Here is a 25,622-nt window from a genome sequence, read left to right as displayed (position 1 = left end):
TGTTCAGAACTGATGATGAGTGGAGCTGTGAAGGCAAAAGTGAAGGGCGGCGAGGAAATTATCATGGCTTACTGTCTATAATTATGGAAGTTGTCAGTAATAAAAATAAAACAATTACCAGTAGGAAAAAATAAAAAGCCTGATGTGTGTCTGTGATCCTAACCTATGGTAATGAGAGTTGGAGTCAGGAGAATGCTGGTTTGTATGCCAGTAACAAACAAGAGAAATGGAAGGTGAGGCTCACGCTCAGAGGTCGTCTTCTGACCTCCACACGTGACACCACATGCAAGAGCCCACACACAGTCACACACCCACACAAAATAAGATAATACTACATAAAAAGAAAACACTGGGGGCTGGAAAGAGGACTTAGCGATAAAGGCGCTTGCCTGGGAAGCCTAAGATTGTCTGTTTGAATCTTCAGGTGCTACATAGCCAGATAGTGATGAAAGTATGCAATGTTGCACGTTCGCACAAGAGGGCGCACACGTCTGTAGTTCGTTCACAGCGGTTGAAAGGTCCTGGCACGCCCGTTCTCTCTCTCAAAAATAAAATAATTTAAAAAAAAGAAAAAGGAAACACTGGGCTCATGCCAATAATTCTAGTGCCCAGGGACAAGATCTACAATTCAAGGCCAGTGTAAGCTATATAAGGAGACCAAAATAAAATCACGGGAGAAGGTTGGGGCAGGGAGAGAGAGCAGTTGAGCTGTCAAGTGCTTGCCTCGCATGCTTGAGGCGCTAATTTCAGTCTCAGCACTCTTAACAACCCGGAATGGATTCCCCCGGACCCATGTGAAGCCAGATGCACCAAGTGGCACATGCATCTAGACTTTGTTTGCAGGAGTTGGAGGCCCTGGCATGCCTATTCGCTGTCTCTTTTCTCTTTCTGCTTACAAATAAATAAAAATTGGAGCTGGAGAGATGGCTTAGTGGTTAAGGTGCTTGCCTGTGAGGTCGAAGTACACAGGTTCAATACCCCAGTACCCACATAAGCCAAATGCACAAGGAGGCAGAGTCCGGAGTTCATTTGCAGTGGCTAGAGGCCCTGGTGTGCCAATTCTCTCTCTCATAAATAAGTAAATAAAAATTTTAAAAAGCCACTGGGACATTTGAGAGCACCCGAGATTTATGCAGAAAGAAGCAGTAGTAAGTGGATAACGTCTCCAAAACGCGGTTTTAGGAGCGCGGGTTTGCTTCACGATGTTTAATACAAGATGGCAGCGGCCACAAAATTAACCATAGGGCGTCTAGAGAAACGTTCACAGGCAGCCTCAGCTGGAGGTGAGCCAGGAAGCCCAGGCTGGCCGGGGCGGGGCCTGTGCCCGCGGCCCAATCAGCGGCAGGTCACGTGGCCAGGACTGGCCCGTGCCTGCGCCAGAGTGGTGCAGAGCGGTGCCAGGCAGGCCAGCGTGAGCCAGTCCTGCACCAGCACACGGCCCTGTGACCGGTCCTTGCAAACTCAGCTGCGATCCCTGAGGCACAGTGGTGTCCAGGAGTGAGAGCAGCTAACAAAGGCGAGGTGTTTGCCTTTTTGCCTCAGAAAATAGAGCGCTGAGGTTAAGTAAATGGAGAAGGGTAACATTTCCGCTCAACTTGAGCATAGAGGACTCCCTGCTGCCAGAGGTTCATCCAAGAAAAGGGCACCGGCAGGGCCCCAGACGCCACTCAAAGGGTAGCATCGGGCTCTGAAGTTGGAGAACCAGAGCACAGGGTCACTAAAGTCAGTGTGCTTTCTGCCGCTCATTCTGTGCCTTCCCGACTTTGAGGCCCGCGGTGCCAGGCGGCTGGACTGAAGAACTGAACCTCCCGGTGACGTCAGCCGGCTGGATCAAGAAGAGCAGCGGAGCAGGACGGAAGGCTGTCTCTTTTCTGCTTCCAAAGAGAGGGCTCTGGGTGTTGGGACCAGGGGGTGACAGGTCTTGGGGCTAGCGGAAATCTGCGTTGAAAGCTCTGCCGATGACCAGCCGCCTCACCTCACTGGTCCCAGCCCCGATCTCATACAGTTTGGCATCTCGAAGAAAGCGGCCCATGGGAAAGTCATTGATATAGCCATTGCCACCTGCAACCCGGATGTGGGAGAAGAAAGGGTGACACATGAAGGGCAACGGGCAAAGCAAAAAAAACCCAGAAGGCCAAGTACACATCCCTCAGTATCTTTGGGGGCTGAAACTGGTTCCAGGGCTTCCCATGGATGCTCAAGTCCCATATTACAAGACAGCACAGTATTTGCGTACAACCTATGAACATCTTCCCAATAACCCCCTCCCGCTCTGTGCTGGGGGTTGAATCTGTACTTACACATGCTAGGCACATGCTCTATCATTGAGCTTAATCTCAGCATATAGTGAAACCTCTCTAGGGCCGGAGAAATGGCATAGTGGTTAAGGCGCTTGCCTGCAAAGCCAAGGGACCCAGGTTCGATTCTCCAGGACCCATGTAAGCCAGGTACGCAAGGTGGTACATGCAAATGGCATTCATTTGCATAAGCTGGAGGCCCTGGTGGGCCCATTCTCTCTTTCTGCCTCTTTCTCTCTCTTTCAAATAAATGAAGAAAAATAAAACATTTAAACCTCTCTAGTTTACTTATGTAGCACAGCTCACTATGTAGTCACAGATGACCTTGAACTTCTCTGATCTTCTTGCCTCTACCTCTTGTGTGGTAGGTTAGGCATGAGCCACCATGCCTAGTTTGTGTTGTATTGGGATCAAATCCAGGTCTTCCGGTGCATGTTGGCAAGCACTCTCCCAACTGAACTACATCCCTAACCCTTTTTCTTTTCTTCTTCTTCTTTTTTTTTTTTTTATTTTTTTGGTTTTTCAAGGTAGGGTCTTGCCCTAGCCCAGGCGGACCTGGAATTCACTATGTAATCTCAGGGTGGCCTTGAACTCATGGTGATCCTTCTACCTCTGCCTCCCAAGCCACTACATCTGGCTCTTTTCTTCTTTTCAATGTGTTATATGTGTATGGTATGTATAGCATGTGTGCCATGCACATATGTGGAGGTCAGAGGACAGACAACCTTGGAGTGTTGGTCTTTTCCTTCCCCTTTATTTGAGACAGGGTCTGTCTTGTTTTGCCACTGGGAATGCCAGTCATGCTTGCTTTCGAGCTTTTGAACTTTCCTGACTCTGCCTCCCATTGCTATAAGTATGCTGGGATTATAGACTCACATGCCATTTTGTGCCAAGCTTTATGTGGGTGCTGGGGATCTGAACTCTGGTTGGCATGATTGAAGAGCAATTGCCTTCCACCACTGAGCCGTCTCCCCAGCGAACCTTTCTTCTCACTTCTCTCTCTCATTTGAGACAGGGCCTCACAGTAGGCCTGGGGCTGACCGTGTACCTTAAGCTGGACTCAATCTTGGGGCAATCCTTCTGCCTCAACATCTCAAGAGCTATAATTATAGGCATGCATTACCATAACCCCCCCTCTTTTTCTCCCCCTGAATGTCTTTGACCTGAGCTTGGCTGAACCCACAAGGTCCCATGGTGTGAAGAGCAGACTAGGACAAACAGGCCATGAGAGAAGGCACAGGTTAAAGGGAAGCAAAGCAGAGAAAGAGGCGGGCCTGGACAGCACCTGGGGGTGGGGGAGAGGGGGTGTGCAGGAAGATAGGCTAGGAGCATACCTAGAGGCCAAGGACATCAGACAAAGAAGGTACAGGACCAGTTGATAAGAGTGTTTGCATAGCATGCATGAAGCCCTGGGTTCAGTCTCCGGCGCTCCATAAACTAGGTGTGATGGCGCATGCCTAAAAATCTCACCATTGCTGGATGTGGCGGAGCACACCTTTGATCTCAACACTTGGGAGGCAGAGGTAGGAGGACTGCCTTTTTTTTTTTTTTTTTTTTTCGAGGTAGGGTCTCACTCTAGCCCTGGCTGACCTGGAATTCACTCTGTATTCTCAGGGTGGCCTCAAACTCATGGCGATATTCCTACCCCTGCCTCCCGAGTGCTGGAATTAAAGGAGTGTGCCACCACTCCTGGCTAGGACTGCCATTTTTGAGGCCTGCCTGAGGGTATACAGTGAATTCCAGGTCAGCCTGGGCTAGAGTGAGACCCTACCTCGAAAAACAAAAACAAACAAAAAATTAAATTTAAAAGAAATTCCATCATTTAGGACGTGGATACAAGGAGGATCAGAAATTCAAGGTCAACTTTGGCTGCATAGTGAGTTTGAAATCAGTCTGGATTGCATGAGACCCTGTCTCTAAATAAATAAATAAATAAAATAATAAAAGAAAGGGCTGGAGAGATGGCTTAGCGGCTAAGCGCTTGCCTGTGAAGCCTAAGGACCCCAGTTCAAGGCTCGATTCCTCAGGACCCACGTTAGACAGATGCACAAGAGGGCACACACATCTGGAGTTCGTTTGCAGTGGCTGGAGGCCCTGGAGCGCCCATTCTCTCTCCCTCTCTGCCTCTTTCTCTCTGTCGCTCTTAAATAAATAAATAAAATAAACAAAAAAATATATAAAAAGAAAAAAAGCCATGCCTTTAATCCCAGCACTGGAGAAGTAGGAAGATCACTGTGAGTTCAAGGCCACCCTGAAACTACATAGTGAATTCCAGGTCAGCCTGAGCTAGAGTGAGACCCTACCTTGAAACCCCCCCCCCACTAAAAAAAAAGTGCAACCCACTGGCAGGCATGGTTATGTGACACCTAAGCCCGTGGCTCAAGTCTTAGGCCCTTCGTGGCTGGCCAGCGCTGAACGGAGGCTGCTCTACCCTGAGGTGCCACTTTCCCCACTTCCCAGAGCCCAGGCGAGGAAGGCGGAGGGTGGAGGTAGCTATGGTCTTTAGCCGTTTCCCCTCAACTGTGGCTAGCTGAGGCACAGTGAGGAGCCCTTGAGGGTGGGCAGTGGGGGGCGCTCACCAAGACACTGGATGCCGTCGAGGGCTACCTGCGTGGCACACTCGGCTGCATACAGAATCACAGCGGCACAGTCCTGCGGGAAGAGGCGCGGCTCAGCGGGTCCCGCCGGGCTCCAGAATGCCCATGCTGGTGCACCGCCCACTGCCGCATCCCTCCCACCTCGGGAGCCGGCTCTCACCTTGGCAGTGCAGTGGCCTTCGTCACAGGCTTTGGCGACGTTGTAGACGTACTGCCGACAAGCCATGAGGCGAGTATACATGTCAGCCATCTTCCCCTGCATGAGCTGGGCACAAAGGGAAGGAAGGTCGTCGTAATGGGACACTCGTATTACCCAATGCAGGCCAGCAGCAAGGATGTCCTGACAGCCAGAAATGGGGAAGCAGGGGCACAGGGAAGAAATGGGAGCAGCTCTGGGAGGTGAGGCCAGACAGACAGTAACCCTGGGGTGTGGATATTTGCACCTGAAATGGCTCCCACTGTGTCTACAAGGCATTGCCGAGGCATCATCTGCTGGCCCCTCATTAACTTCTTCTCTGACCCAGAAGGGTTCCCTGCTAAGTCTCACACGATGTGTATACTTCACCCTCCAGCCTTAAGATGTTGGGTTCATTCATCAAATAGAAATGGGTTGAACGATAGGACAGACTTCCTGAATACTTCCAGAGTCTGGCTGAAGGCAGAAACAGCCAGCTTGGCAAGCCTGCAGTCTCATACTGCTAAGGCAGTGAGTTTATGGCGATGGTGGTCTCCACATCCCTTTCAGCAGCTATTCCATTCACCTGAAAGTGGCCGATCTTCTGGCCGAAGGCTTCCCTAACATGCAAGTAGGGAATGGTATGGTCAAGGACAGCTTGCATGATCCTGTAGGAAAGAAGACAGACACTGTGGAGGCATGTCATTGTCAGGTGGGATGCCTCAGAAGGCCAGGCCAAGGGGTGTGTGTGTGTGTGTGTGTGTGTGTGTGTGTGTGTGTGTGTGATGTATGCACGTCGTGGGGTTGGGTTGGGAGAACCTGGTAAGGAACTGAAGTCTGGGGTTGGGGAGATGGTTCAGAGGTTAAAGGCACTTGCTTACAAAGCTTGCTGGCTTGTTTTCAATTCCCTGGCTACCCATGTAAAGCTGGACAGTCATTTGTTTGCAGTGGCAAGAAGCCTGGCATGCCTACACCCACATGCACATACATAAATAATTAAAATGAGTCAAAGGCAGCTGGAGAGATTGCTTGCCAGATAAGACTGCTTCTCTGCAAAGCCTAAGAACTCGTGGTCTAATCTCCAGATCCCACATAATCCAGACAGACAGTGAAGCATGTATGCAATGTCACACATGTGCAAAAGGGGGTGCATGTGACGGAAGCTCATTTGCAGCGTCCATTCTCTGATGCACCCATTCTCTCTCTCTCACATAAAAAATAAAATAAAATAAAATAAAGAACTGCAGTCTCAGGAAGGAGGCAAAGAAGCCTGAGAAATCCCTGCCACCCTACCTAGTCCCAGTACTGCCCGCCCAGCTGTTGTGTGACCTCCTCTCAGACTAGATGTGGGTGTGGTGGGACCTCTGCAGCAGGTGCCCGAGAATGTGTCTCTTGTTTCACAATCTAATTAACTAAGCAGAGCTGTCCCTTAGTTCTCATCTGTCACCTTATGTTATCTCCATTCTATGTGAAGAAATTAAATGTGGGAGGAGATTTTCTAGGCCAGGAGGCAGCTCCCTCTAACCTCTACGGTAAGGCTGCTAACCTAACAAGGAGGCTGGAAGTTTGGGTCCCTCAAGACTACACACTCACCCAGGGGCCCCACAGCTTCCTCCTAAAGCCTCATACTTAATGAGGGGCCCACCAATCTACTGTGATGCTTCACACTTACCCAAGGGGCCCGCCTGCCAGCACCAGGCGCTCCAGGTCCAGCCCACTCATCAGTACGTACACACCCTTGTTCTCATTGCCCAGGATGTTAACAGCTGCCAGGAATAAATGCTGGTTAAAGGAGAGGGCTGGCCACAGTCTTTTTACTTTTATAGACAGTAGTAGGTTTGGGGTTGGGGTGATAGCTCAGTGGTTTAAAAAGGCACTTGTTTGCAAAGCCTGCTGGCCCAGGTTTGATTACCTAGTACTCATGTAAAGCCAGATGCACAAAGTAGTGCATGCATCTGCAGTGGCAAGAGGCCCTGGCCCACCCATATTGCCTGTCTCTAAATAAATAAATTAATTAAAAGAAAGTAGAAAGGGAGGAGGGTAGCTAATAGGTTGATATTGTATATATGTAAGTACAATGATTCAGATGGGGAGGTAATATGATGGAGAATGGAATTTCAAAGGGGAAAGTGTATGGGGGGAGGGAGGGAATTACCATGGGCTATTTTTTTTATAATCATGGAAAATGCTAATAAAAATTAAAAATAAAATAAAAATATTTAAAAAAATAAATAAATGAAATTAAAAAAAAAGAAAGTAGAGAGGCTGGAAAGATGGGTCAGCTGGTTAGGGTGCTTGCCTATGGAGGCTCTGGTGTGCCCATTCTTCCTCTGCTTGTAAATAAATAAAACAAATTTCTTTTTTTTTTTTTTTTTTTTGAGGTAGGGTCTCACTCTAGCCCAGGCTGACCTGGAATTCACTGTGTAGTCTCAGGGTGGCCTCGAACTCACAGTGATCTTCCTACCTCTGCCTCCTGAGTCTGGGATTAAAGGTGTGTGCCACCATGCCCGGCAATTAAATGTTTTTTTAAAAAAAAGGGCTGGAGAGATGGCTTAGCAATAAAGGTTAGCCTCTTTCTCTAAGATCCAACTTAGATTTCCCAGAACCCATAAAAGCCAAATGCACATGGTGGCTCTTGTATCTCGAGTATATTTGCTGTGGCTAGAGACCCTGGTGTGTCCATTCTCAACCCCACCCCCACTGAAAAAAATAATTAAAAATTAAAAAAAAAGAAACTAGTAGGTTTGATAATGTGGCTCTCACACAAGGTTTAGAAATATGTTACTTAACCTTTAACTAAGGTTCCAAGTGACAGAAATGACTTAACTGTCACTTTCAGTTAGAGTGGAGGTCTCAGGACCCCTACATCATGCACATCACCATACAAAAGCCCCAAGTTGTTAAATCTTTCCCTTCTTGCCCTGGACTCCCTTGGATAGGAAAGAAGAAAAGCTGATCAGTCTAGAAGTCACCCTATCCCTTCTGGTTCTTTCTATACCAGTACTACACCTGTACCAGTGGACTACCTCCCCTAGACTGTGGCCTCTGGTCCAGTGTCACCTGCCAGCACAGTGGCCCATAGAAGCTGCTGTATGGAGACAGGCCATCCTGCGCTAGTGACAAAGCTGCTGAGCCCCGCCCTCTTAGGAAGCTAGGACACTGGGTGGACTTGGGTGGTGTGGTCAGGAAGTCTAGTACAGACACTGAAACCTTGACTTTGTCTCTAATGCTGCTGGTTGAGGCTTTTAGTTCCACAAAGAAGTATCTGCATGGATCCCCCTTTCTAGATGTTGCTTCTAATCACAGCACACTGCTTTTGGATGGTGGCTTTTTGTTTTTGTTTTTTTTTTTTTTTTTTTGGTTTTTCGAGGTAGGGTCTCACTCTGGTCCAGGCTGACCTGGAATTAACTCTGTAGTCTCAGGGTGGCCTTGAACTCACGGCGATCCTCCTACCTCTGCCTCCCAAGTGCTGGGATTAAAGGCGTGCGCCACCACGCCCGGCAGGATGGTGGCTTTTTGGAAAGAAGGATGGTTTATGGCTGATGACCAAAGTAATCCTAACTGGTGACTGACCAGATCTGCTATAGTTCAGGGGGAAAAAATCTTCCTACTGAAACTAAATTTCTTCTCTTTCATTCCGTCTGGCTTCCATTTACTTGGGTTTTATTTATTTGGGGGTAAGATCTAACTCTAGCCCAGACTGAATTGGAACTCACTCTGTAGTTCCAGGCTCACCTTGAACTCACAGCAATCCTTCGACCTCTGCCTTCTGAGTGCTGGGATTAAAGGCGTGCTCTAACTGCCCCCTTTAATGGCATCATTAATGAGTATAATTCAATGTTGTGGTTTTAGTATGAAATGCCCCGCAGGTGCTGATGCGTCTGAAACAGTGAGCCAGAATAAATTTTGCCTCCTCTAAGTTGTTTCTCTCAGGTATTTGTGACATTGACAAAAGGTCTGGCTAACATATTAAGGTTATTCAGGCACATGCACAGGAAGTCCCAAGGATTTCAGTGGGCTGGAGTAGGCCTTGACTGACTTTCAGCTACTGGAATGTGAACCTCAAGCAGAGCGTGGTACCTACTGAGGAAACCTCACCCTTCATCTCAGCCAGTCAAGCAGATCACAGGAGGGTTATGGCCAGGAAGGATAGCTAGCTGGGAGCACTGGGCCCACATTCCAATGGAATAGCAACAGTAGTGAACCTCAATTACCATGACATGGGCTTTTCCAGCTAGAGGATAGCCTGTAAAGGGGCCAGGGCAGCCCCTACCTCCATCCTCAGGACACTTACCAGGAACCTTGCAGTCTTCAAAGACAAGCTCACAGGTATTAGAGCCCCTCATCCCCAGCTTGTCCAGCTTCTTGGAGGTGCTGAAACCAGGCATCCCCTTTATAGAAAACCAAAGGAAACTCTGGTTAGACTCACACCAAGGAGACCTAGTAAAGGGAAGACCCTCCTTACCATCAGCTTCCTGCGCCTGGTGACCAGCACCCTACTGGCAAGCCCCAGCTCTGGGTGCAAAAGTGCTCTAGCCTTCACACCCCACCCAGCTTGTTCTTAGCCTCCTCTGCTACTAGCCTGCTTCTCCCCAGTTCTCACAGAAGTTCTTTCCCAATGAAGTACTCAGTCTGTAGCCTTCCTCACTCGCTTTCACTTTGCCTCCCTCTCTCAGGAACAGCACTTTGAAGATTCTGTTACCAGTGCCCTCAATGCCTCTGCTCCCTTTATTCTTTAGGCACCTGTCCCTCAAGGAGCCCTACCTAGGATGACCACAACCACCTACCCGCTATGACCTCGGTACTCAGAAGTGTGTTGCCAATGCCCAGCAGAGGGCTGGCACATGCTGCTTGCCAGTCCTCCCTGGCTGATGAGTGGTGGCAAATCCAGTGGCCTCCTTTCTGAAAGGCTTCTTCTTTCTGGACTCTTCCCCCGCCCCCCTCAGGGTGGCCTTGAACTCATGGCGATCCTCCCACCTCTGCCTCCCTAGTTCTGGGATTAAAGGCGTGCGCCACCATGCCCGGCCTTCCTGGACTCTGTTTTGAGGTAGGGTCTCACTCCAGCCCAGGCTGACCTTACACTCATAGCCATCCTCCTCCCTCCGCCTCCCAATGCTGGAATCAAAGATGTGCACCACCACAACCAGCACTCTTTTATTTTAAAATGCCTATTATTTATCTATTTTATTTATTTTCTTGAAACAGAAAGAGGGAGGGAGGGAGAGAGAAAGAGAGTGAGAATGGGTGCACCAGAGTCTCCAGCCACTGTGAACAAACTCCAGATGCCTTTACCACCTTGTGCATCTGCTTATGTGGAACCTGGAGAGTCGAACCTGGGTCCTTAGGCTTCGCAGGTATATGCCCTAACCACTAAGCCATCTTTCCAGCACTCTTTTTTTTTGTTTGTTTTGTGAGGTAGGGTCTCACTCCAGGCTGACCTGGAGTTAGTCTCAGGCTGGCCTTGATCTCACAGCAATCCTACCTCAGCCTCCTGAGTGCTGGGGTCAAAGGCCTGTGCAACCATGCCTGGCTGTTCCTATCCGCCCCCCCCCCCCCCCACATCCAGGGCTCACCCTGGCCAAGGCTGACCTGGAATTCACTATGTAGTCTCAGGCTGGCTTCGAACTCATGGCGATCCTCCTACCTCTGCCTCCCAAAGGCTAGGACTAAAGACATGTGCCACCATGCCCAGCCAAAATTTTACTTATTTGCAAGGGAAAAAGCAGAGGTGGGGGAATAGGAAGAATAGGTACACCAGGGCCTTTCACCACTGCAAACAAACTTCAGATGCATGTGCCACTTTGTGTATCTGGCTTTATGTGGGTACTGGTGAATCAAACTCCAGCCATCAGACTTTACAAGCAAATGCCTTTAACCACTGAGCAATCTCTCCAGCCCTTGCCAGACTTTGCACAGCCTTACTCTGTGGACAGCTCTACCATCTACAGACTTTCTTTAGTCTTTCTGGAACTTTGCTTATTTTTCTGCAGTGCTGGGGATTGAACCACAAGGGTCTATATATGTTAGGCAGGCGCTCTACCACTAAGCCACACTGTCAGCTGTGGTTGTGACTTTTGGGTCACCTTCTTCAGTCTTCTCTACCAGTCATCTACTGCCTCCTGGGAGCAGAGCCTGAAACACTGACCTTGACCCATGGAAAGGAGTTACTTCTGTTTGTCCCATCAGGGGACAGAGCCTCTCTGATCACATACACATGACCCTCACCTTCTCCACAATGAAGGCTGTGATGCCCCGAGCAGCTGGCGTGGCAGTCAGATCTGTCTTGGCGTAGACGATTAGGACATCAGCATCCGGGCCATTAGTGATCCAGAACTTACTCCCATTCAGGATGTAGTGATCGCCTAAAGATAACGACACTGACTACTTGTTCAAGCCAGCCAGTCCACATAGCCTCTCTCTGCTGCCCAGTTGAGGAAGAGTTCTGGAACCCTAGCAGGGACTACCCCAACTGCTGCTCCCTCACTCTGATAAGGCTTGTTGCTTTGTCCACTTCAGATCTTGAGCTGAGACGGGCATTACCTTTCTTTTCTGCTTTGAGCTTCATCGAGACAACATCCGAACCAGCATTGGGCTCACTCATGGCCAGGGCTCCAATATGCTCACCATTGATTAGCTGTAAGGATAACCACAACAGGTTTTGTGATGACCTAGAAGCATCCTAAATCAGTTTACCTATAGTCCCTTTTCCCGCCCACATCATGCCTGTCAAACTGCCCACTCAGAACAGAGTACCATACAGTCCTAGCAGGAAAGGGCCGTATCTACCATGCCGAAAGCGGCTCTTTCTGCCGCGCTCCCCTTACGCAGCACTGGGGGTTATCCCATGGCCTCACACATACTCAGCAAAGACTACCACTGAGTTACATCCCCTGCTCTGGTCTTTATTTTTTGTTTTTGTTTTTGTTTTTGTTTTTGAGGTAGAGTCTTGCTGTAACCCAGGCTGACCCTGAATTTACTATGTACTCTCAGGCTGGCCTTGAACTCACAGCAATCCTCTTACCTTGCCTCCCGAGTGCTGGGATTAAAGGCGTGCACTACCACGCCTGGAACTTTTCTTTTTTGAGATAGGGTCTTCCCAAGTTGCTCAGGCTGATATCAAACCCCTGGGTTCTGCCTCCTGAGCAGCTTAGACTCGTGTTACCATACTCCTGGACTTTGGTTTCTTAACGTCTTTGTTTTGTTTTGTTTTGTTTTGTTTTGTTTTTTTGGTTTTTCGAGGTAGGGTCTTGCTGTAGCCCAGGCTGACCTGGAATTCACTATGTAGTCTCAGGGTGGCCTCGAACTCATGGCAATCCTCCTACCTCAGCCTCCCAAGTGCTGGGATTAAAGGTGTGCGCCACCACGCCTGGCTTTCTTAACGTCTTTGTTAAAAGCCCGTTGTCCAGCCCAGGATTCTAGCCATTTTCAATTAAAAAAAAATATTTTTAGGGCTGGAGAGATGGCTTAGCGGTTAAGCATTTGCCTGTGAAGCCTAAGGACCCCGTCTGAGGCTCGATTCCCCACGTACGTAGGACCCACGTAAGCCAGATGCAGAAGGGGGTGCACACATCTGGAGTTTGTTTGCAGTGGCTGGAGGCCCTGGTGTGCCCATTCTCTCCTTCTCCCTCTCTCTCTCTCTTTCTCTCTCTCTGTGCCTCTTTCTCTGTCTCAAATAAATAAATAAATATTAAAAAATACATCTTTAAAATTTTTTAAAATTTGTGTGTGTGTGCACGCGCGTGTGCGTGTGCACACACACACACACACACACACACACACACACACACACACACACAAATGCCTGTGGGCTGTATGTGGGCTGCAAGGGAATTGAACTCAGGCTGTCAAACTTCGTAAGCAAGTGCTTTTAACTACTGAACCATCTCTAACCCATTTTGAAGTTTTTGTGTTTTGTTTTTGTTTGTTATTTCAAGGTGGGGTCTCACTCTAGCCCAGGCTGACCTGGAATTCACTATGTAGTGTCAGGATGGCCTCGAACTCACTGTGATCCTCCCACTTCTGCCTCTCATGTGGCTGGGATTGAAAGCGTGCGCCACCATGCCTGGCCTGTTTTTAATTTTTTTTTCTTTTGTTCCAACTTTTCTTAGTTTTTATTTTCTCTCTTTCTTTTTCTTTTTTTTTTAAACAAAGGTTGTAGCCTTATAGCTCCCTCTCCCAGTCCCACATTCTAAATACTTTTGACTTAACTATTTTAAAGCAATTCCAAGTCCCTTCTCAATTATCCTTGGATCATGGCAGCAAGCCACAGAAAGCAAATCTGAGTGGCCCCCACAAGGGGACAGAGAGGGCACCTGCAGTTGGTGGCTGCATTAGTGTGCGTTTCTTCATCCCCACTTCCTCACCTTGGGAAGGTAGGTCTCCTTCTGTGCCTCGTTCCCATTACGAACCATCTGGTTGATGCACAGGTTGGAATGGGCACCATAGCTGAGCCCCACTGCTGCACAAGCCCGCGATATCTCTTCCATTACCAGCACGTGTTCTAGGTAGCCCAGGCCAGAGCCGCCGTACTGAACTGAGGGCACAGCAGTGTGGGAGCAGAAAGGCAGTACGGTTACACTGGAACACTGACATTATGGTAATCGGCAGAAAAGAGACACGTGGTAAATATATTCCAAGTTCCCCTAGCCAGGTTGTTGGCATGGGGTTTGCTTATGAAGAACAGAACTGGTTTGGCTTGCTGCTCATGGCTTGAGCTGTGATTCAGAAAACCATCAATTGCCAATTCTGGTTTTATCTTTGACATCTTCAATGATTACAAACAAAAAAGACCTGAGCACCCATTATTCCACAAGTTCCAGAAGCCAAAACACAGATGTATGAATGAAGGAAGAAAGAGTGTCAGGAACCCAGTCCCCCCACCCCCCAAAAAAGCCAGATGCACTAGGGGGCACACATGTTTGAAGTTCATTTGCACTGGCTGGAGGCCCTGGCATACCCATTCCCTCCCTCCCTCCCTCCCTCTCTCTCTCTCTCCCTCCCTCTCTCTCTCTCTCTCTCTCTCTCTCTCTCCACCCCCCCCGTCAAATAAATAAATAAATAAATATTTTTTGTTTTGTTTTTGTTTTTCGAGGTAGGGTCTCATTCTAGCTTAGGCTGACCTGGAATTCACTCTGTAGTCTCAGGGTGGCCTTGAACTCTCGGTGATCCTCCTACCTCTGCCTACCGAGTGCTGGGATTAAAGGCGTGCGCCACCACACTCGGCTTAAATATTTTTTAAATGAGTTTTTCAAGCTGGACATGGTGGTTCAGACCTACAATTCTTTTTTTTTTTTGTAAGTTTTCCTAGGTAGGGTCTCACTCTAGCCCAGGCTGACCTGGAATTCACTAGGGAGTCTCAGGGTGGCCTTGAACTTACAGCGATCCTCCTACCTCTGCCTCCCAAGTGCTGGGATTAAAGGTGTGTGCCACAACACCCGGCTCAGACCTACAATTCTAACACCTGAGAGATGGAAACGGAAGATCAGGAGTTCAAGGATGTCCTTGTCTACATATGAAGCTTAAGGCCAGCCTGGGTTACATAAAACCTTGTATCCCCTGCCTACCCAAAAGACTGTTTTACTTGGCAGCAGGCACAAAAATCAAAAAGTCTGGGTCATCTGATACTAACCCCAGTCCCTGCTGTCTCGGAAAAGCCTGACAAGCCTTATACACAAGTTCACTCTGACCTGAAATCAGATTAGTTTGATCTAGTGCTCTAGGGAGAGTGTTTCCTGACCACAGCTCCAGGAAGCATCAATGCAAGTGATGTTAGAAACAGTCAATAGGGGTGGGAATGCAATCTGGTCCAGCCATTGTGGAAATCAGTGAGGAGGTTCCTAAGACAGCTAAAATAGACCTACCATATGACCAAGCTATAGCACTCCTAGGCATATATCCTAAGGACTCATCTCATTACCTTAGAGATACTTGCTCAACCATGTTTATTGCTGTTCAATTCACAATAGCTGGGAAATGGAACCAGCCTAGATGTCCCTTAAATGATGAGTGGATAATAAAGACATGGCACACTTATACAATGGAGTTCTATTCAGCAGTAAAGAAACATGAAGTTATGAAATTTGCAGAAAAATGGGATGGCCCAGAAAGCCAAGCGTCGCATGTTCTCTCTCATATGTGGATCCTAGCTACAGATGATTGGACTTCTGTGTGAGTAGGAAGAAAACTCAGTAGCAAAGGTCAATAAGCTAGAAAAGAGATATAAAGGGAAGATAAAGGAAGGGATGGGGGACTTAATAGGATGGTATTGGATACATGTAAGTAGAAGAATAGATTAATGGGGGTAAAAAGGCCCACAGTGAGGTCAGGGGAAGAGACTGAGTAAAGAAAAGGTGGAGGGAGGGCTAAGCAAAATCTAAGAGGATATAAATAAATAAATCATATGGAAACCTACTTTTTTGGATGGTGGAACACTCAGGAGCCATAGATTGTTGCTAGAAAAATTTTCAGTGCCAGGGATGGGATACCTTCCAGTGAATTGTTGGCCAGGGAAGTCCCTGACACCCCCAAAACACTATAGGCCATTGCCGAGGCCCTTGGTTTCCCACCAAGAATAGATGGTAAGACCCTATTGCTGAAGACTCCACATACTTGGGCTGCAAGACCACTGAGAAATCCTGCTAGAACTGAGCTGATAACCTCTTCCATGTAGACCAGCTGACAGAAAGCTAGAAGAAGCCATTCTGCATGCAGTTCAATGGGAGAAAGAGAAAATCACCAGTGAAGATACTCAACAGTGGATACTGCAAGCCTTATATTTGGCCAATCAGGCTAAATGAGCCAATGGGTGTAATAGTGGCATGTCTGTCATGGTGGAAACCAACTGCCCTCTAATTGGACTTGAGGCCCACTCCATGGGAAGGAATACATCCCTGATACTGAAAACTTAAAACAGGGGTAGTCAGGAGCCTTAGGGGTGTAACGTCTGCTGCTGTTTGGCTAAATTTATATACTATGCTTATCAAACTGCCTAGTAAGCACTTCTCTTAATGTTCATGCCCTTACATTAATGCTACTCTCACTTTTGGTAGAGAATCTTCTCTTTTCAGATGGCAGTGATGGGATGACTCAGAAGGCATTATGGTGCTGGAAAGAAGTGACTGGAGTACTTCCAGGTGTGATCAGAGTCTAATGCAGAAGAGGCAGTGGAAAGAATTTAAGAGCCAAAGGAAGGGTAGGGCTCCTTACAACATGCTTCCCCAGACACAAAATGTCCTGATATCCATGACCTCACAGTGCCCAACACTACCTACACAAGACCATCATAAGAGGAGGAAAAGGTCATGACATCAAAATAGAGACTGATTGAAAAGGGGAGGGGATATGATGGAGAATGGAGTTTCAAAGGAGAAAGTGGGGGGAGGGAGGGTATTGCCATGAGGTATTTTAAAATATTTTTTAATTTTTATTTATTATTTGGGAGTGACAGAGAAAGAGGGAGAGAGAGAGAGAAAGAGAGAGAGAATGGGCATGCCAGGGCCTCCAGCCATTGCAAACTAATTCCAGACACGTGCGCCCCCTTGTGCATCTGGCCAACATGGGTCCTGGGGAATTGAGCCTCGAACCGGGTTCCTTAGGATTCACAGGCAAGTGCTTAACCACTAAGCCATCTCTCCAGCCCCACCACGGGATATTTTTTATAATCATGGAAGTTGTTAATAAAAATTTGAAAAAAAAAAAAAAGAAAAGAAACAGCCAACAGGAAACCAGAACTCATGTGATGTTAATATTTGTTCTTGGAGGTCGGGCTTGGTGGGGCACTCTTTAATCCCAGCACTAGGGCGGCACGAGTAGGTGGATCATCATAGTTTGAGGCCAGCCTGAGACCACATTGTAAATTCCAGGTGAGCCGGAGCTAGGCTGAGACCCCTCAAATAACCAAAAAATAAAATAAGATATAAAATTTGTTCTTGGGCTGGATAGATAGCTTAGCAGTTAAGGCACTTGCCTGCAAAGCCTAAGGACCCAGGTTCAATTCTCCAGTACCCACGTAAGCTAGAAGCACAAGGTGGCACATGCCTCTGGAGTTTGTTTGCAGTGGCTGGAAGCCCAGTCTTGCAACTGCCTCGCTATCTGCCTCTTTCTTCCAGGTGTGACCAGGGTCTAATGCAGAAGAGGCAGTGGAAAGAATGTAAGAGCCAAAGGAAGGGTAGGACTCCTTACAACATGCTCCCCCCAGACACAAAATGGCCTGGATATCCATGACCTCACAGTGTCTGACACTACCTATACAAGACCATCATAATAGGAGGAAAAGATCATGATATCATTTGCTACTGCAAATGAACTCTAGATGAATGTGCCACTTTGTGAATCTGGCTCTATGTGCACACTGGGGACTCAATCCCGGACTGTAAGGTTTTGCAAGCAAGCACCTTAATGGATGAGCCCTCTCTTTCGTCCCCAAATCCTGTCTTCTCGACATCCCTAAAGACACAGAAAAGAGTGGTACATGCCTTTAGTCCAAGCACAGGGGAGGCAGAGTTAGGAGGATCTTTGTGAGTTCAAGGCCAGCCTGAGGCTACATAATGAATTCCAGGTCAACCTAGGCTAGACAGAGACCCTACCTCAGAAACCAAACCAAACCAAAAAAAAAAAAAAAAAAGACACTGAAAAGTGTCATTTTCTCTGGGCTCACAAGCAGTTGGTGCTTTCTCAGGCCCAAAAGTGGGGAACTTGTGTATCATTTAATCCTTCCCCTCTTGCCCTGCTTCTGCTTCTGCTTCCTTCCTCCCTCCCTCCGTTTCTCTCTCTCTCTTTCTTTTTTTGGAGATAGCAGCTCACTGTATAGCCCAAGATAGATGGCTTGGAATTCTCTATGTTACCCCAAGCTGGCCCAGAATTCACAGCCTCTTACTTGGTGGGACGACAGAGCGAGACACCATACCCAGCTCCCTTCCTGCTCCTCTTGGGAAGCCCATAAGAAGGAACCGAAGACACTGTCTTTAGGGAAAGAAGCCGTACTCACCAGGAGCTGTGATGCCCAACACTCCCAGGCTCCCCAGCTGCTTCCAGAACTCCTGCCAACAGAATGGAATACAGGGAGCTATAAGAAGGTAGTGAGCTACATGTGGCTGGAACAAGAAGACCAAATATTTAGGGGGGGGCACCCAACCCTAGCCCAAATCCTTAAAACTCACTCGCAGATCCTTGAACTCGTTGCTATGATCAATCTCTTGGGCCTTGGGGGCTAGGTTCTCCTGTAAGAACTTGGTCATAGTCTGACGAAGCTAGAGGGAGAAAGATGGTCAAATGCTACTGAAACCAAGATGTTATTTCCACTGACAGGAATGTCACCACTATTGAGGGCATATACAGAGAAGTTAGAACATAGGTAACCTCACCAAATAACATCAGATTGAAGCTTAGAGGCCCCACTAATTTATGCTTCTTGAAGATGATCTGCACCTGTCCTTTGTTTTTTTCCTGTTTGTGTTTTGGTTTTTCAAGGTAGGGTATCAACCTAGCCTCAGCTGGAAATCACTATGAAGTCTCAGGCTGGCCTCAAACTCGCATCAATCCTCCCACCTCTGCCTCCTGAGTTCTTGGATTAAAGGCATGCACCATTATTTCTTAATCTGTTTAGATATCTTGGGAGTGAATTCTTTTTTTTTTTTTCAAGTTTTTATTAACAACTTCTATGATTATAAAAAATATCCCACGGAGCCGGGCGTGGTGGTGCACGCCTTGAATCCCAGCACTCGGGAGGCAGAGGTAGGAGGATCAACGTGAGTTCGAGGCCACCCTGAGACTCCATAGTGAATTCCAGGTCAGCCTGAGCCAGAGTGAGACCCTACCTCGAAAAACCAAAAAAAAAAATCCCATGGTAATAGCCTCCCTCCCCCCCCCCCACTTTCCCCTTTGAAACTCCATTCTCCATCATATCCTCTCCCCATCTCAATCAGTCTCTCTTTTATTTTGATGTCATCATCTTTTCCTCCTCTTATGATGGTCTTGTGTAGGTAGTGTCGGGCACTGTGAGGTCATGAATATCCAAGCCATTTTGTGTCTGTGGGGAGCACACTGTAAGGAGTCCTACCCTTCCTTTGGCTCTTACAGTCTTTCAGCCACCTCTTCCGCATTAGACCCTGAGCCTTGGAAGGTGTGATAGAGATATCACAGTACTGAGCACTCTGGTCACTTTTTTCCAGCACCTTGGGAATGAATTCTTAAAAAGATTATTTTGTTAAGCTTAAGACTGGGTTTTGCTATGCTGTTCCAGTTGGCCTCAAATTCCTGGGGTCATGTGAACCTTCTGCACCTCAGTTTCCTAAGTACAATTTTAAAAATTTATTTAAAATACTTTTATTCATTTATTTGCAAGCAGAAAGAGATAGGAGAGAGAGAAAGAGAAATGGTCACATGAGGACCTCTAGCACTTTGTGTATCCGGCTTCTACATGGGTACTAGGGAATCAAACTTGGGTCGTTGGGCTTCACAGGCAAGCACCTTACCACTGAGCCATCTCCCCAGCTGAAGTATGCTTTTTTTTTTTGTTTTTGTTTCTTGAGGTAGGGTTTCACTGTAGCCCAGACTGACCTGAAATTCACTATGTAGTCTCAGGGTGGCCTCGAACTCATAGCGATCTTCCTACCTCTGCCTCCCAAGTGCTGGGATTAAAGGTGTGTACCACCACACCCAGCACCCAAGTACGATCTTTTTTTTGTTTTTTGTTGGTTTTTTTTTTGTTGATTTTTTGAGTTTTTTGAGGTAGGGTCTCACTCTAGCCCAGGCTGACCTGGAATTCACTATGGAGTCTCAGGGTGGCCTCGAACTCATGGCGATCCTCCTACCTCTGCCTCCCGAGTGCTGGGATTAGAGGCGTGCGCCACCACGCCCGGCCCAAGTACGATCTTTTAAAATGCTGCTCCTCTACATAAAACTACCCCACAACTTTCCATCATACTCAGATGGAAACACAAGCTTCTTATCCAGGCCTGTAGGGCCTTGCAAGCACAGTTCCCAGCAGCCCGCCAGTTCCCAGCACCTTTCCAACACCTACTCACTCACAACACTCCAGCCACACCCTCTTCTGTTTTAGGCATCAGAACAGGTTCTTTCTTTACCATCTCTAAGCCTTTGGCTAAGAGATTTCTCAATGAGATTAGAATTTGAGATCTAAGACTGAACTGGTTTGAAGCTCTGGGTACTTCAAGCTGCCCTCTCTGCTGACTATACGCCCATACACCTTAGCTTGTTGTTTTTGAGGTAGGATTTTACTATAGCCCAGGCTGATGTGGAACTCACTCGGAAGCCCCAAGCTGCCTGTCCATGGTAATTCTCCCACTTCAGCCTCCAGAGAGCTTACATTGTAGGCATGAGCAACAATACTTGGCTTTCCTGAGCATTTTCACTAGACAATCTTCAGTAAATACTTAATGCATAAATAGCCATTATATGAGATATACCAAAAATTATTCGTTGGTTTCATTTAGAAAACCTGATGTGCCCACAAGCAGTGCAACAATAAAAGTGCTTTGTGCTTTGAGGACCTTCATGAGCCCCACAATGATAGCAAACTCAGGGCGCATTTCAAAGTTCCTAAAGTGCAGCTGGAGGGATTAAGGTGCTTGCCTGCAAAGCCAAAGGACCCAGGTTCAATTCCCCAGTACCCATGTAAAGCCAGAAGCACAAGATGGCGCATGTGTCTGGAGTTCGTTTGTAGGGGTTGGAGGCCCTGGCGCGCCCATTCTCTCTCTCTCTCTCTCTCTCTCTCTCTCTCTTCCTGCCTCTTTCTCTCTGTCAAATAAAGAAATAAATAAAATTTAAAAAAATATTTTTAAAAAGGCGCGTGCCACCACGCAAGCTTATATTTAAAAAAAAAAAAACCCGGGTTGGAGGGATGGCTTAGTGGTTAAAGCATTTGCCTGCAAAGCCAAAGGATCCTGGTTTGATTCCCTAGAACCCACATTAGCCAGATGCACAAGGGGGCACATGCGTCTGGGGTTCCTTTGTAGTGGCTGGAGGCCCTAGCGCACCTATTCTCTCTCGCTCCCTCTTTCTCTGTCAAATAAATAAATAAACATAAAATATTTAAAAAAAAATCCTGCCAGTGTGGTGGCACACGTCTTTAATCCCAGAACTTGGGAGGTAGAGGTAGGATGATCGCCGTGAGTTCAGGGCTACCCTGAGACTACACAGTGAACTCCAGGTCAGCCTGGGCTAGAGTGAAACCCTACCTCGAAAAGAAGAAAAAAAGGCTGGAGAGATGGCTTAGCGGTTAAGGAACTTGCCTGTGAAACCTAAGGACCCAGGTTTGATTCCCCACGACCCATGTAAGCCAGATGCACAAGGGGGCTCATGCATCTGGAGTTTGTTTTTAGTGGCTACAGGCCCTGGCGTGCCCATTCTCTCTCTCTCTCTCTGTCTCTTCTCTCTATCTCTCTCGCTCTTTGCTTGCAAATAAATAAGTTAAAAAGAGAAAAAAAAAATCCTAAACTGTTTACTCAAAGACGACTGCTTGGTAATTATAACCACCAGCCGGGTTTGAGGACCACAGCTCAGGAGTTAAGTGGGCTACATACCGATGGTGGCCACCCATGCATCCTGCTACCCACACACCCGTCTCCCGGGGCCTTTCTTCCTCTATCTCGAGGTTCTAGCAGCCCTGCTTGGCTGTGGCAAATCTCCCGTCCACGGAGATACGGATGAGACCGGAGATGGGTGCGTGTGCGGAGGGAGGGAAGGTCCAGGCCTCGTCCCCAAGTGGCCAGGTGGCATATCCCAGGCCTTGCGGGCACAAGTCCCTGACACCGGGTGGGCGCTGGGCACTAGGCCTGGGGGCGGGCGGGCACGGGTGGGCTCCCTACCTGCTTCTGCTCCTCGCTTAGCCCGTTGATTGCGTCGTCCACGGGCAGCAACGAGTGGCCCCGCCGGGAGACGGCGAGGGGTGACAGCGACGGCCTCAGCCTCCAGCTGGAAGCCCGTCGCCCCAGGAGCCGAGTTGCAGTCGCCATCTCTGCCCGGCGCCAGGACCCAGAACGACTCCCGCAAACATCCCTTCCGCTCTACCAATCCGAGCTTCCCCGCCCCGTCCAATCGGCAAGGGGGTGGGTCTCCAGCAGCCAATCACGTTCGGAAGCCGGCTGTAGGCCCCCGCCCCTGGCCGCCGCGGGAGCTAATCAGGCGTGGCCCCCAGCCACCTGCCCCTAGGTCCCGGGACCAGGGTGGTGTGCCCGCCCTGGGCGCGGCCTCTAGGTCAAAGACTCTCTGGAGGTTGTAAAGCAACCCTTCCAAATCGGTAATAAACCCTCTCGTTGCGTTGAAATTGCTGCGTCTAACCGAATGCAACAGAAGATGGTCCACGTGTTCGGTATTGGGAAATAAACCACCCAGGGAGATCTGGGTTGGCGAAGGATGGGGAAGTAGCGATGGCTCTGTTGCCTGCAGTGATGTAACAATAAATTCTGCTTTATTGTTTTGTAACAGGACTTATAGGCTTTGATTTGAATCTTGCGAGGCTTGTCAAGATTCGCTGTATGTAATATATTGTACAGTTTGCTTTTTTTTTCTCTTGGTGGCGGGAGATCGGGGGGGTTGAGGCCCCGTGAAAGCCACAACCCGATTAAAACTTTAGAATTGTGGTGGCCCGCGCCTTTAGTTCCAGTACTGGGGACACTGAGGTGGGAGGATTGCTGAGTTCCAGTTCACCCCGGGCTGGAGTGAGACCCTGCCTTGAATTAAGAATAACCACAACAGCCAGACGTGGTGGCACACGCCTTTATTCCCAGCACTCCGGAGGCAGAGGTAGGAGGATTGCGGTGAGTTCGAGGCCACCCTGAGACTACATAGTGAATTTCAGGTCAGCCTGGGCTAGAGTGAAACCCTACCTCGAAAAACAAAAAACAAAGCAAACAAACAAAAAAAAAAACTTCCCAACATGAACAATTAGGATGTAGTTCATCCAGAGCCAAAATTACCTTTTGCCATCTTTAGTTTCTTTAGTACCAACCTGTGGATTTCACCTAATGTTCTTTTGACTACTTAGGTAAACTCTTTGTAATTTATTAAGGTAGCAGACCACCAGCTTCTCCCAGCACAAAAGCTAAGAATGGTATCAGATAGGATCTGAATCCTACAGCAGAAATTGCCCCACTTTGCTGTAACCCACCTAGTTGGTAAATGCATTGTAATGTCTCCTGCTCTCCGCAACTAGATAAATACTCTGCAACTACAGTAAAATATGTCAGTTAGTGGGCAACCCAAATCTGTGCTCCTGGGCCTCAGAATACTCTTTCTTATTTCCTTTGAGGTGAGAACTGCCTAGCATTGACAAAGGGGAAAGGAGGGATGGCAGAATTTGGCCTCTGTTCTCTTTTCCCCTTTGCACCATTCTCACCCTCTGTGATGGGTCAGTAGCCTTGAATCTTGTGTCCAGTAGCAAGGCTTTCAGTCCTATTATCTACCTGTGGGGCTTTGGGCAAATTTCTGGAATCTTTTTTATCGTCTGTAAAATGGAAACTTCAAGGCTATCACAAGGAATAAAGGAGCTTGTTCACTTGGACAAGGAAGTATGGGTCAGTGTAGGTATGCATTTGGTATCTATGTCTTTGGTTTAAGTCTTTTATCTTTTCTTAAAAAATGTTTATTTTTGGAGACTTCCGGTTAAGATGGCGGCGTAGGTACCACGCCAAAACAGCCTGGGGGGGGAAAGACCAAAATAAACTCAGCAAAATACACACTTTTACTAAAAAGTGAGGTGTATAGGAAGTTGAGGCGGCAGCGGAGAAGTGGAAGAGTTATAGAGCATCCAGAGCCTGCACAGGCGGGAACAGCGGCCCGGGGCGGTTCAGCTACCCGCCGCAACCGCGGAGCGTCAGAAAACCGCCGGACTCTCGACTCGAGCCGCAGGACAAGCCAGGTGCGGGATTTTCCCCTCACACCGCGCTCTCCGCAACTCGGGAAACGTGAGGGGAGAGCGGCAGCGAGCAACGGAGGGAGGAGCAGACCGCGAGGTAAAAGCACACGATACAACCAGAACAGCCGCGGCTCCCTCCCCTCCCCTGCCGCCTGAACCCAGCTCCAGCGAACACAGCAGCGGCCCGGGACCCGGCCACGCCAACTTGGGCTGACGGCGGGACCCAAGCAGGAGCAGAATTTGGCAGCAACTTCAGCGGCTCCAGCACCGGTACCAGTGGCCCCAGCAGCAGCGGACCCAGGACAGCAGCGGCTTCGGGGTGAGCAGCAGCGGTGGACACGACAACGGCAGCTTCAGCAGTGGTGGGGGCTCCGGCGGAGGCACCTACAACAGCTGCAGAGGCGGCAGCGGCTCAGTTTGCCCCGTAGGAAAAGCAAGTGCCCAGCTCCAGAAATCAGAACAGCAGCCCGACGACCCAGGCAGCAACTTGACTGAGACCACAATCACCCAAGGTAACTGGGATTGCACCAGGGAAGGGTCTCACCTGCTCACAAGCTGACTTGGATACCTCAACAGACCAGAAATCTAAACCTCTTTGTTGATAGAGGATCTGGTCATTATAATAACTACTCTTGCATACATACTCGGGGCTGTTGTTGATGGAATGGGTACAGTGTTTAGCTAAATTTTAGAATCTACCAGTATATTATTCCACTCAGCCTGCTTGAATACTCCTATAGCAGGGAAACTCAACCCCTAAGAACATCTTTGTAGATACTCTGAGAGTCTTAAGAGCCACACCTAATACCTTAAGGTCCTACCCTGAAAATATTTTACACCAAATCAATTGATACAGCTAAGAATACACAGCTAGCTAGAAAATCCAAGCATTAACTTAATCCAAGATGCAAAAATATATACATTATAACACAAGAAACACTAAAAAGCAAGACGATATAAATCCACCTAAAAGTATTAATGCATCAGAAATGTCCTCCAGTGAGAAAGAGTTAGAGGAAATGCCTGAGAAAGAGTTCAAAAGAATAATTATAAATATGTTCAAAGAGGTCAAAGAACACATGAAAACAACCAAAGAAGAAATCAAAGAGGAAATCAAAGAGGAAATCAAAGGAATCAAAGAAGAGGCAGGACACCAATTTAATGAAATAAAGAAGGCAATACAAGACATAAATAGAGAGATAGAAATAATAAAGAAAAACCAGTCAGAATTATTAGCAATGAAGAACACAGTTAATGAAATAAAAAACTCTGTAGAAAATCTCACCAGTAGGATGGATGAGGGAGAGGACAGAATATCTAAGCTAGAAGATCAGGTGGCAGACCTAATGCAGTCCAACAAAGAGAAAGACAAACTTATAGAAAAGTACGAGTGGGAATTTCAAGATATTCGGGACACTATGAAAAGATCCAATATAAGAATTCAGGGCATAGTAGAAGGAGAAGAATTCCACTCCAGAGGCATAGTAGGCATCTTCAACAAAATCATAGAGGAAAATTTTCCCCAAATTGGGAAAGAGGTGCCAATACAGATACAGGAAGCCTTTAGAACCCCAGCCAGACAAAACCCAGAAAGAAACTCTCCTCGCCACATTATACTCAAACTTCCAAACACACAAACCAAAGAAAAAATATTGAAAGCAGTTAGAGAGAAAAATCAA

General features: G+C 47.9%; 1 protein-coding gene across 2 annotated transcripts; it reads right to left on the bottom strand.

Annotated features, from left to right (window-relative positions):
- Nucleotides 1-1,191: 1,191 nt before the first annotated feature.
- Nucleotides 1,192-22,050, bottom strand: Ivd (isovaleryl-CoA dehydrogenase). 2 transcript variants are annotated; one of them, XM_004660784.3, is made up of 12 exons: nt 21,896-22,050; nt 18,227-18,316; nt 18,055-18,106; nt 13,433-13,602; nt 11,610-11,703; nt 11,295-11,431; nt 9,364-9,460; nt 6,742-6,835; nt 5,656-5,737; nt 5,055-5,159; nt 4,877-4,949; nt 1,192-2,061 (listed from the first exon to the last, which is right to left on the bottom strand). In XM_004660784.3, exons 1-12 carry the CDS (start codon nt 22,040-22,042, stop codon nt 1,928-1,930), a joined length of 1,275 nt encoding a protein of 424 aa, XP_004660841.1. In that variant the 5' UTR covers nt 22,043-22,050; the 3' UTR covers nt 1,192-1,927. The 2 variants fall into 2 exon arrangements, with proteins under 2 accessions (XP_004660841.1, XP_045013654.1); XM_045157719.1 differs by lacking the exon at nt 4,877-4,949.
- Nucleotides 22,051-25,622: the final 3,572 nt, after the last annotated feature.

Source organism: Jaculus jaculus, chromosome 8, assembly GCF_020740685.1.
Source record: "Jaculus jaculus isolate mJacJac1 chromosome 8, mJacJac1.mat.Y.cur, whole genome shotgun sequence".
Classification (NCBI taxonomy): Eukaryota; Metazoa; Chordata; class Mammalia; order Rodentia; family Dipodidae; genus Jaculus; species Jaculus jaculus.
The sequence above is the reverse complement of the archived record's forward strand: the minus strand, read 5'-3'. Positions and strand labels throughout refer to the sequence as shown.

Excerpts from the sequence above, each read along its gene's own strand:
- Ivd (XM_004660784.3), bottom strand. The coding sequence starts at position 22,042 with ATGGCGACTGCAACTCGGCTCCTGGGGCGACGGGCTTCCAGCTGGAGG. Across the intron at positions 13,603-18,054 it reads GTTGGGCATCACAGCTCCTG|TTCAGTACGGCGGCTCTGGC; the intron begins GTGAGTACGGCT and ends CTGTGCCCTCAG. Across the intron at positions 5,738-6,741 it reads CTGGCAGGCGGGCCCCTTGG|GATCATGCAAGCTGTCCTTG; the intron begins GTAAGTGTGAAG and ends TCTTTCCTACAG.